Genomic DNA, 12,854 nt, shown 5'->3' with positions numbered 1-12,854 from the left:
ACCAGTGCTTTTTTCTGGGGGCACACAGGGGTATGCATACCCCTATTTTGTGAATCTAAGTTTGGCCTCATTGAGGGGCAGTATTTCAATGAGTAGGAAAACGAGAGTACAGGTTATGCAACTCTCTGGATAGGTAATACGTATTTTTCTGCGTTTTGCCGCTTGCACATGCGCAGAAGCAGCGCCTCTGGTTACAGATTTTTGGGGGTGTGCATGGACCCCCGGAGCGAATTAAATCCGTATCCAGAGGGTCCACTGTACCCCTAAATATTTTTTTACGAAAAAAGCACTGATTGTAACTATTAAATAGGATCACAGTTACAATGTGCAAAAATGAGGAAGAGAGCAAGGACCTGAGGGGCACGGGCTTCTTTGCTTAAGATGGAAATTGCGTTTCCCATGTGACCCTAGAAAGCGTCACAAAGCCTTTCTCCTGCTACTTGTGGCCTTTTGCACATTACACCGAAGCCCTCCCCGGTCCCGTGCACTGCGCGGTTGCTTGGCTAAAATAAGGTCCTGTGTTTAAGCAACTTCCAGACATGCATTAAAAGGCCATTGTGTGTAGATGGAGGTTTCACCGACGACGCCCCACTGCCATGTCAATGGGAAACCTGCGTTGAAGAGAACGCCTTTACTTCAGTGCTTTTTATTTACTTCATAAAATGAATGCAGCGCTTGATTGTTAAAAAAAAAAAACACTTTAAAAATCCCTGCAAGCTCAAACGTGAAAAAACAATGTTTCCGATGTTAATTAACAACGTGGTTTATTATTGTTGTTTTGTTACCATTGTTATTACTACCGCGACCAGCAGGGGTCGCCGCCGAGCTGGGTAGGATCGCTCCGCTTACGGCTTGGTTTGTCCCCGCCCGGCCGCCGTCGCGCCGGAACCAATCTTCCCGGCTGCGGCCTAGTCCCCTCGGGAAAGATGGCGGCCGCAGCGGACCGTCCTCCCGCCGAGGCCGCCAAGCCCCTGCTGGGGCTGCTGAACGGCATCGCCCAGGCCACCTACTACGGCAACGCGGAGATCACGGAGGAGCTGCTGCGGGACCAGCTCTACCCGGAAACGGCGCCGCAGGAATTCCGAGCCTTGCTGGCCAAGACGACGGGCGTCGTCAAGGTAACGGGGGCGGGGCAGCGGGCCAGGTAGAGTTGCGGGCAGCCAATGAAGCGGCGCGTTGGGGGCGTCGGGGCGGGCGGAAGGCGGGGCGGCGCGGCTGAGCAGCCAATAGCTTCGAAAGAGGATTAGACAAATCAGGCCGGGTGGTCTAGTGGTTAGAGCGTCAGACCAGGACCTGGGCGATCGGGGTTCAAATCCCCCCTCACGGGGGGGGGGGGGGTGTGTGTGACCTTGGTCCAGTAGCTCACTCTCAGCCTAACCTTCCTCACAGGGTTTGTTATGTACTGAGTTGAATAGGATCCAGAATGCAGCAGTCTGATTGGTCCTAGAACAAGAGGATTCAGAATGCAGCAGTCTGATTGGTCCTAGAACAATAGGATCCAGAATGCAGCAGTCTGATTGGTCCCCAGGAGCCACCCAGTCCAACTCCAGGTGGAAGGGAAGCCACAACCTGATTGGCCTACAGGTGAATCCCGGAATTAGCCAATCACATGGGGCCCATTGTGTAAATAATGTATATAAAGCAGACAGTTTGGGGAAACTTCCATTCCTCCTCACCACTATGAGCTGAATAAAGAGCATGAAATCCACACTCGACTCCGAGTATATTTCAGGGTTGTTGTGGGGATGAAATGAGAACCTCCATGGAGAAAAAGTTGGGATATAAATGCAGTGAATCAATTCACAGAGGAGACAGCGATATGGATGGCTCCACCATTGGAAGCAGCAATGCTTCTGGATATCGCGTGCTCGGATCCGGGTCTCTGGTTGCCCAGAGGCAGCTGCTCAGCCACTTGGGAGACCAGGAGGCTGGGCTAGACCATTGGCCTGATCAGGATACAGTGGTACCTCTGGATGCGAATGGCATCCTGAAGCGAACGCAACTCTGCACGTGCGTCTGCGCAAGCGGCAAAGCCGTGGAGCGTAACCTGAAAACGCTCAACCCAAAGCTACCTCAGCCTGAGGTATGAATGTACAGGGCTCTTCTTGGGTTCTCATGAAACACCATGTTAGGGTTGCCATGCGTCCAGAAATTTCCAGACATGCCCGGACGGAAGTCGCTAAAATCCGGACGTATGGCAATCTTAAATGGCATTTCTTCAGTAATTTTCCTCAAAAAGTCACTGAAAACCTTCATTTCTTGTTGCAAATTTGCCAGAAAAGCTCAACAACTTTGCCTGGCCCTCAAACCCTAAGGAGATTGAAAAGCCAGAGTTGGGAAATTTTCCTAGTTGCTTTTAAGTGGTGAGCATTGCTCATAAAGCAAGTGCCAAGTAAAAAAAACCCCGGGGGGTGGTTCCAGGAATTGGGGGGGGGGGCTCTGGCAGCATGCCTCTGTTTATTTATTACATTAATATTTCACACTTTTCTTTCAAGGAGCTCAAGGTGGTGTACATGCCGCCAGTGTGGTGTAGTGGTTAAGAGCGATGGACTCGTAATCTGGGGAACCGGGTTCGCGTCTCCGCTCCTCCACCTGCAGCTGCTGGGTGACCTTGGGCCAGTCACACTTCTCTGAGGTCTCTCAGCCCCACTCACCTCACAGAGTGTTTGTTGTGGGGGAGGAAGGGAAAGGAGAATGTGAGCCGTTTTGAGACTCCTTCGGGAAGTGATAAAGCAGGATATCAAATCCAAACTCTTCTTCTTCTTCCTCTCCCCATTTAATCCTCACAACAACCCTGGCATGTAGGCTTGCACTGAGAGATGGTGCCTGGCCCAAGGTCACCCAGTGAGCTTTGTGGTCTCCCAGGTCACAGTCCAACACACTAACCATTGTTCTCCAGCCGCCAGGAGAGAGACAGGATGAGATACTTGGCAAGGAAGGAGCAGGGCTCACCTCAGTCTGGGTGGCACAGAATGTAGAAACACATTATTTTTTAAATTATATTTACATCCTGCCTTTTCCCCTGATAAGGACTCAAGGTGGCTTATGGATAAAATAAGAGCAGCTGAAAACAGGATGGGAGAGGCAAAGAATAATTAAAAAAACAATTAAATTTTAATAGGATTACAACTACATGTATAAATTCTATTATATAGGTACAGACTAGGAGATTTTTTGAACAGTGGGCCCCAAAGACCATGAAATGCAGGCCTGTGCCCAAATATATGCAGATAGAAGCACTGTGATCATTCTCAACAGGAGCAATTAGCAGGAGTCTTTCCTAAACTACTTTCAACATCTCTGTTGGGACAGAGATCCCTGGTACCAACTGAGCTCTAAACTAGAATTAAAGATGCTGAGAAATTTTTGATCAGCGATATAATGTTGCAGTTTACCTTTGAAATTCTTTAGTTTGAAAAGCTTTTTTCTTTTAGGTCATCCACAAAATATCCTGAGAGACTGAAGTGTTTTACCATTTCTTTCTGAATGTTGTGATTTTTTTTAACGTCAGATTTCTATTTTTATTTTGAATGCCAGATTTGTATCCCTTTGTTCATTTGTGCATATTACTTCAGAGAATGAGCCCCTATGCTGTAGCTGAGGGCATTTCTGTTGTGACCTCATTCAAAAGCAGGGACCTTTTTCATGCTGAGGGCCACATTCCCTTCCAGGCAATCTCTGTGGGGCCATGTGCTAAGGCAGGGAATATACTGCAAATGTATACCAATATAGATAGAAGGCTCCTGCTCTTAATTCAGGCACTGCACGCAAACACGGCTCTTAGAGTCAGGTGCAGCCGCCTAGGACACCTAACGGACCCTATTAAAACCTTCAAAGGAGTCAGGCAAGGGTGCCTATTGGCCCCTCTACTATTTAATTTCTATCTAAATAACTTAGTATCTGCACTCAATGACTCAGAACTCGACACCCGCCGAAGCTTGCAAATCGGCATATTTCGGTCCTGCTATATGCCGATGATGCGGTAATTCTATCTAGAACCCCCATTGGACTCAAAAGAGCACTAAGAAAGCTCGCAGCATACTGTGAATCTCAATGTCTCAAAATCAACTATCAAAAGACCAAGATACTCGCTTTTGGGGAAAAACCAAAGGTTAGAAGTTGGGAACTCCAAGGCCATAAATTAGAACAAGTCACAAACTACAAGTATCTAGGAATGGTGGTACAGGCCTCAGGAACCAACAAACTACTACAAATGTATGTGATGCAACAAATGCGAATTTGTACAATAGGGTAGTTTCTACACACACACACGCTTCTCTAACCTCCATGTGAGCAAGCAAGACTTATTTATTTGTTGTATTTATATAGCTCCTTTCAGGTGGACCTCACAAATTGCTTTATGTAAGGTTATTATAACAGTAAGCATTGCTTTTTAAAAAAATTACAGCTGAATGGAAAATGCAACTTCTTTGTTTAGAAAAAGTTCTTCCTTCTTTTTCTCGCTCCCCTCAGGGCGAAGGGGTTCTGCAGAAGCCCCTGTGGTGGCCCTTAGGGTAGGGAGGGGCCCCTGGGGGCCGGATGGTGGCGATTCCCATCCTGAGCTATGCTTATTGTGAAGCAATGCTGCAGAGCAAAAACTTTCCATGAAGTAAAACAAAATCTGTTTCATAAAGTTCATTAGTAGCAATGAATGCGTGCCAACTGCAAATAAATATCAGGCAGACTTGGTAGTTTCAAAGTGTTTAGCTTTGTTTACTCAACGGAAGAACAAGAAACATACAAAATTTGCTTACTCTCTAGCTAACCTTTTCCAATGCAAATTACTTTTAATTCATCTCCCCCCCCCCCCGAAAAACCCACATCACTGTTGGGGAGGCAGGACAATTGTTTTAAGATAATTTATTTTCATAAGTGTGCTTCAGGCTATGTGAAGGACGCAGCTAGGACATTCTACCTCTGATGGGTGGATAGAAATTAACATACAGTGATACCTCGGGTTACAGACGCTTCAGGTTACAGACTCCCCTAACCCAGAAATGGTACCTTGGGTTAAGAACTTTGCTTCAGGATGAGAACAGATATCGTGCTCCAGCGGTGTGGCAGCAGCAGGAGGCCCCATTAGCTAAAGTGGTGCTTCAGGTTAAGAACAGTTTCAGGTTAAGAACAGACCTCCGGAATGAATTACAGTAAGTACTTAACCCGAGGTACCACTGTACTGTAATTCATTGTTAAATATTTTGCGAGTGATTTTACATTCTCTTCTGACATTGCCAAATGGTAAGGGCCTTCTGATTTCTTCCCATTTATGTAATTTATTTCAGTTTACATGTCTGCACACATTATATTTTCTGTAGTGTTTTCTGTTTATTGTTACCTGTCTGTTCCTCTGGATGTTTCCAGTTTAATATGTGGCAATAAAAATTTCTTGGGTCTGGGTCTTCTCTGCCTCCCCACAAATACATGTTGCTCACTTTTCTTTTTGTGTGCCTTCTTTGAGTCTTACCTTCGTTAACCCCTCCTCCCATGACTTAGCAGTGTGTGGGCAAATATAGTTTCTGCAGTGATGTGCCTGACAGAAAACGAATAAAATATAATGATGCTGGAAAAAGTTCTGTTGTGTAGGAATGTATCGGCGCAAAAAGATTTAGTACTCTTGCAAGAAGAATTAGTAATACTGCATTTTAGGCCTGCAGAACACCTTTTTGGAATCATTTTCAAAAGAACATAAGAAGACCCACCAAGTTCAGCACTCTGCTTTCACGGTGGCTGGTCAGAGGCCTCAGGGAAGCCCCCAAGCAGAGCATCAGCAAAATGAGCCCCTTTCCGCTGTGATCTGTAGCAACTGGTATTTCAGAGGTATTCCCTTTCATGAGGGTACTGCATTTGCTCACATAGTGATCTGATTTGCAGGTCACATTAAACCCTAATTAAATTAAATGTGGTTTAATGTGAATGGGCAGCATGCTGGCGCTTGCCGCTCCGAGGGCCACGCTTCTCTGCTCTGCTCTTGTTGCTACCACGCCAGTGAAGAAACTCGCTAGAATCTGCCTTGTTACTGCCTGTGAAGCTGGGCTCATGGTTTGTTTCCCCCAAACAAATGAGGAGTGGTAAGCCAGGAAACAAACTTTGGCTTCTGCTTGCATTGTGTTTGGAGACAAACAAACCATGAGCCTAGGCTTGAATGTAGCCAGACTGGCTTGTTTCCTCTCCAACAGGGCAAAGTGAAGTGTGGACTTTGGAGCAGCATGCTGCCTATTTGCATTAAACCTTACATTAAACAATAGTTCATTTTAATTATGGTGTAGAGTGACGTGCAAACCCCACCAGTATTGGCAATTGCATTCTCTTTCCACTTTAGATGCTGGCCATCTCATTGACCAGCCTGTTTACCATAGAAATTGTAATTGGAATAGTTGGTTGTCAAGCAGTAACGTCTCCTATATTTCAGACTGAAACTTCACATTCATCTGCAAAAACTATGGATGTATAGTCTAGCCTTGAAAGTTGAAATTATTCCACTTGTTATCTGTACACCATCCTTCTTACTGAAATAATTTAAGCCGAGGCTACTTCACTTTCTGCCTCTAGGTGGCAATACAATATCAGCTTCGATTCAAACACTGGTAGGTGGGTCATAGTTCTTGTTTTAAAATTCAGGATTTAAAATTCATGAATATGTATCGTTTCTTAGAACATACAAAATATATTATGCTGACTTCTGCAGCATTTTGTTATTCAACTCTGATTGAATATTAAACAAGTTGCATAATTAATATGGAATCTTACTTAAGCTATAACCGTTATGCAATATCATTGTATATTTTATTAAATGCTTTTTTAGCCTGCCTTTTGATGATGAGAACTGCAAGGCGGGCCACAATGAAACAAAGTTAATTGTTGAAAACAACAGTTTTTAACAGATTAAAACCATAGAGTTCGTGCAGTGCCGAAAGCCCACAGAAATAATAAGGGGGGGGGGGTTCAATATGTAAATATGATAGGCAAAGCACCCAGTGGCCATCGTTCAGGAGGGCATTCCACAATCTAGATGCTGAAACTGAGAGGGCTGTATCCCTTGTGCCCACTTCTGACTTGGATGGTGGGACGTAGAATAGAGTCTCAAGGCAGGCAGGCTCCTCTGGGTGGAGGCAGTCCTTCAGGTAGCTAAATCATAGAATTGCAGAGTTGGAAGGAACCCTGAGGGTCATCTAGTCCAACCTCCTGCAATGCAGGAATCTCAGCTAAAGCATCCAGGACATATGACCATCCACCCTCTGCTTAATAATCCATCCATCCTCCAAGGAAGGAGAGTTCACAACCTTCTGAGGGAGTACGCTCCACAGTCGAACAGTGTTTGCCGTCAGAAAGTTCTTCCTGGTATTTAGTCGGAATCTCCTTTCTTGCAACTTGAAGCCATTGGTTTGAGTCCTACCCTCTGGAGTAGGAGGAAACAAGCTTGCTCCATCTTCCATGTGACAGCCCTTAAGATGTTTGAAGATGGCTATCATATCTCATCTCTCCTCTTTTCCAGGCTAAACATACCCAGCTCCTTCAACCGTTCCTCATAAGGCTTGGTTTTCAGATCCTTGATCATCTTGGTTGCCCTCCTCTGCACACCTTCCAGTTTGTCAACATCCTTCTTAAATTGTGGTGCCCAGAATTGGAAACAGTATTCCAGGTGTGGTCTGATGCAGCCTAGAATAGCATTTGCTTTTTTTGCTGTTGACTCATGTTAATAAGCTTGTGGTCTACTAAGACCCCAAGATCCTTTTCACGTATACTACTGGCAAGCCAGGTGTCCCCCATCTTATATTTGTGCAGCTGGTTCTTTCTGCATAAGTGTAGAACTTTTCATTTGTCCCTGTTGAATTATTTTCGTTGTTTACAACCTTTACAATTTTAATCAGCATTTTGAATTAATCCTGGATGTAAATAGTTAGCCAAAAAGATGAAACCAATTGGTGTTGCATGTCCCACACAGCATACGCTAGTTAATAATACAGCTTCTGCACTTTGAGCAAGTCAGAAATTCCAGGTGCATTTGAATGACAGCCTGTGTGCAGTGTAAAAGTAGTCTGGTTGGGATGAGAGCTGGAGATTAATGACTTTGGTTAGGTCCATTCCCAATCGTTGCCCTTGAGAAGATTATAACTTAGAACACCAGCTGAAACTGTTTACAGACATCCTGGCTACTGATGACCCTGTACACCCAGAAATTCCAGATCTAGGAGAACATTCGACCTGCAAGCCTAATTGTAGGGTAAGCGCAATCGCATCCAAAGCAGGCCATACAATTCTCTCAAAACCATGCATATATTTTAATGTCCCAAGCCCATTAGGAAGCAAAACACGCTGATGTCAAGAGAATGCACTTTCATGTTAAGTGTATTTAAGAGTGTAGCCTAACAGAGCAACCCAAGCCCTGCTTAAGCTGGGCTGCTGAGGTTAGGCAGAGGTGTTGCTCTTCCAAGCTCAGATGCCCTCCAAAAATTACATGGGCGAGCAAGAGGCCTCCTGGGGCATTCCAAGGGAGGAGGCGAGAAAGAGCCAGTGTGCAACGGCATCAGAGCCGGATTTAGGTTTGATGAGGCCCTAAGCTACTGAAGGTAATGGGGCCCTTTATATGTCCAGCTGTGCTTTGTCAACAACAAATTGTCGCTGTTTTTTGTGTTGAATATATGCTATATAGTAATTTATGGACCTAATAGGTATCTCAGACGCGGGTGGCGCTGTGGTCTAAACCACAGAGCCTAGGGCTTGCCAATCAGAAGGTTGGTGGTTCAAATCCCTATGACGGGGTGAGCTCCTGTTGCTCGGTCCCAGCTCCTGCCAACCTAGCAGTTCAAAAGCACATAAGAGTGCAAGTAGAGGTACTGCTGCAGCAGGAAGTTAAACGGCGTTTCCGTGCGCTGCTCTGGTTCACCAGAAGCGGCTTAGTCATGCTGGACACCTGACCCAGAAACTGTGGACAAACGCTGGCTCCCTCAGCCTATAAAGCGAGATGAATGCGCAACCCCAGAGTCATCCGCGACTGGACCTAACGTCAGGGGTACCTTTACCTTTAATAGGTATCTAAAGCCATTTCCACATCACAAATAGGAACCTACACAACACAAAACACTGTTGCTGTATGTAGGCTTTCTTTTATTTATCTGATATTTTGGAAATGTACCGTATTTTTTGCTCTATAAGACTCACTTTTTCCCTCCTAAAAAGTAAGGGGAAATGTGTGTGCATCTTATGGAGCGAATGCAGGCTGCGCAGCTATCCCAGAAGCCAGAACAGCAAGAGGGATTTATTCTTTCACTGCGCAGCGATCCCTCTTGCTGTTCTGGCTTCTGAGATTCAGAATATTTTTTTTCTTGTTTTCCTCCTCCAAAAACTAGGTGCGTCTTGTGGTCTGGTGCGTCTTATAGAGCGAAAAATGTGGTACATCCAGGTTTTTTTCCCTTTAATTTTTTTGGGGGCCCCCAAGAGAGTGGGGCCTAAGCTAGAGCTTGTTTAGCTTACACATAAATCCGGCACTGAACAGCATTGACCTGGAAACAAGCCCACTCATCTTCCTGCCCCCTCCCCCCCCACTTTCTGATGTGAATGCCGAGAGCTGTGTATGAGGCATTGGCTTCCCCATTCCACAAAGCCCCACCAGTGGAAAGGTGGAGTTTGGATTGCTTCCTAAATCTGTTGCTTCTTTTTTGCTTAGCTTATTTCAGAGATGCTAGATATTATGTTGTACATGACTGCTTTGTTGGTTCTCCCTCTATATTCAGTAGTTGAGAAGCTGTAAGTACCTACAGCATAATGTAACTGAATGATGCAATTGTGGTGAATTGGAAAAGGGAAGACACAAATAAGAATGTTAGAAGAGCCTGCTAAATCACTGTTCTCACAGTGGCCAACCATAGACCTGGGGGAAGCTTTCAAGTAGGATGTGAGCAGCACAATACCTGCCCATGTGCATTTCCCAGCACCTGGCATTCAAAGACATCACTGCCTCTTACAGTAGAAATAGGACAAAGACATAATGACTAGGAGCCACTCATAGCCTTGTCCTGCACGAAATCATTTTACAAGCTTATATGTTTCTTCCTTCATGAGCACAAAGGCCTAAGGACCTCACGTGTTAGTGGCACTGTTGCAGGTCTGAATGGGTCTAATGGTATGTTGAACTGGTAAGGCTTTTGTGTGAGGAAGTGGGACAGTCTTGTGATCTGTCTTTTATGGTCCCTGTGGACCGGATTCAACTGAGTAGTTGTGCTAGAGGGAGCCAGCACAACAGAGCTTCTCCTGCAGCAACTCCCTCTTCAGGCTTATTTTTTGAACAGTGCTTTTCATCCTTAAGAATTAAAATGCTTGTGATTGACCTCTGCTAATTATTGAACAGCAGTTACCAGAGTGCTTCAGCTATCTGCCAGAGAAACCACGGGGATTAGGATTGCATTGCAGATGGAAGCATGAGTTTGCTACTGCACTTTAGGAAGAGCACTACTTTCATAACAATAAAGTGTAACACATACCTTCATCCTTGTAGTACAGATGGCTCACTAAGCCACGACAAGACTTGTTGTTCTGCAAGAAGGTTATAGTCAGCTCATGTGATGATTTGGTTTTCAAGTTCCTTCAATTCTGAACGTGTTTCTAAGCAATGGCCGCATTTCTCATTCTGAAGCCGTGTTATCTTTTATATCAGAGACCTCTCACAAAGTTGACCACTGCTTCAGTCTCTCAATAAAGCTCTCTATGTGAGTTAGCTCTCCAAAAACCTTTTGTGGGTATCTTGGGGGCTGCATATTAATCTGTACTTATCAGGTCTGGATGGGATTAATACATAGATGGAAAAATGGGTGCAGGGCACAATAAAGAATTGCCAAAGGCAAAGCAGTGTGATTGAATCATTAGCATCTTTCCTGTTGAAACCCACATGGGTTTCCCAATTTACTAAGTATGGAAATTTAGACCACAGCAGCGCCGGATCATAGTCTGAAGGCTTTCCCCCCACTTCCAGCCTCCACCTGCGCAATCACCTGATCATCTTGGGGGGTGGGGAGGACCCCAGAACAGTTGGGGGGGGAGAGATTGTTCTGTCGCCAGAAACAAGTAGATACGCTTGCACTGATTGTAATAGCACAGCATTGAATTCCTCCCTGTATGTACACTGAGTTGAGTTTCCATGGTAGAAGAAAGGGGAAAGAAATGTAATAAATAAAATAAAATGAAAAGGAAGAGAAGCATTACACATGGCTATTGCTGCAAGGAATAAATAATGTGTTCCTTTTCTTAACTGGCTTTGTTTTCAGACTACAGTGGTACCTCGGGTTAAGTACTTAATTCGTTCCGGAGGTCCATTCTTAACCTGAAACTGTTCTTAACCTGAAGCACCACTTTAGCTAATGGGGCCTCCTGCTGCCGCCGCCGTGCCGCTGGAGCACGATTTCTGTTCTCATCCTGAAGCAAAGTTCTTAACCTAAAGCAGTATTTCTGGGTTAGCGGAGTCTGTAACCTGAAGTGTATGTAACCTGAAGCGTTTGTAACCTGAGGTACCACTGTAGTCTGTAAGTAAAACATTATACAGGAAAAGTAGTGATGGTAGAACTAGCATTTGAGCCGACATCGCTTGTTTCACAAGAAGAGACGATTTGGGGATCAGCCAAAATACTTAATATGGTGAACTATGCAGTCCTGTTATTCAAAGACTTCCTTTAGCTTCAGCATGCCTTGGTTACAATTAATGCTAGTTAATGAGCAAACAATGCTGCCGTTCACCCTGGCCTTTGAATGGGCTGCCCAAACTAGCTTGCCCAGTCTGAGTGTGGGGCAAAGATCAGCTGAAAACCGAAGGAACTGACAGGCAGAGTTGATAAGAAATCTCTGGCTCAGAAGCAGTTCTTTGGTTTTGCTGTTACTTTGTGACACTCCTCCTAACATTGTACTGCACCTTGAAATATTTTTAGAGCAGTGCAGGTTATAAATACACAAATAAATAAATATTTTTATACCCTGAAGACTTCATTATTTGAAAGAACATTTGTTGTCTCCTACATTTACTACCTTTTAATAAAGTCTGCACAGAATAGATTTCCATTTTCAACAATCCTTTGCAAATCGCTTCCCCCGCCCCCGAAGACAGGAAATAAATCACTTAAGGCCATTGATTTCAGTGGGTCTACTCTGAGTATGATGAACATGTGATATCACCCATGGGGTCTGTGACTATGCCAAGGTGCTGTGTTCCTTACTTTAATTGAAAATGTTTATTTCTACTGTTGTAGTGCCTCATTTAATTTGTGGGCTTGTACAGTATGTACTGTGACAGTTAACTGTCTAATTTATTGATGCCTACTGGCCAAGCGAAGAAATGAGAACAGCACAAAGTGCACTTCATTGTATCTTGTTGATGTAAGAAAGAGCTGAATCATACCAAAGGTTCACCTTCTCCGAAAGCTCACAGACGGCATATTCTTGTTTTTCCTAAACCTATTCCAGTCTTAATGAATGAGCCATCGTCTTCAATCTTCCCCCAGTCTTTTCTTTTTTTGTTAACATAGTCCTTGTCATAATTCTTTATATGTAGGGAAGATATTCCAACTCCATTGTTATTGCTTTTCTCTGCCCTTTCTCCTGCTTAATGAAGTAACAGAACTGTTACACACATTGCTTATTTCTACTTAATCGTATAGTTAGAGAATAAAGATTTTGAAAACCCTTCAGTTTTTCTCCAGCTTTCACAATTCAGATTCTGGTTGCCTTCTTTTCTTTTCCTATTTAAAATCTCTGTTGAACAACACCGTATAAAATAAATAGCAAAAAAGAAAACAGGAAACTTCTGAATAGCTGATGCTGTCAAATGAAATAAGGGGTTCAAATTATTATTTTGCTTATTTCGCATCACTGTT

The 12,854-nt window shown here is 44.3% G+C and overlaps 1 protein-coding gene across 2 annotated transcripts in view; it reads left to right on the top strand.

Moving 5' to 3' along the window:
• The first annotated feature begins 315 nt into the window (after positions 1 to 315).
• The window catches only part of COMMD1 (copper metabolism domain containing 1), a 66,106-nt gene continuing 53,567 nt past the window's right edge, over positions 316 to 12,854 (top strand). The window contains exon 1 of one of the 2 annotated variants that reach the window (XM_083606778.1): positions 316 to 1,118. In XM_083606778.1, coding sequence (XP_083462904.1) covers positions 927 to 1,118 — 192 coding nt within the window. In that variant the 5' untranslated portion in view covers positions 316 to 926. The remainder of the gene's footprint in view (positions 1,119 to 12,854) is intronic. The other variant, XM_083606779.1, reaches the window with a different exon arrangement.

The sequence above is a fragment of the Podarcis filfolensis genome, assembly GCF_964270895.1.
Source record: "Podarcis filfolensis genome assembly, chromosome: 3".
Lineage (NCBI taxonomy): Eukaryota > Metazoa > Chordata > Lepidosauria > Squamata > Lacertidae > Podarcis > Podarcis filfolensis.
This window is presented reverse-complemented; position numbering and strand designations above follow the sequence as displayed.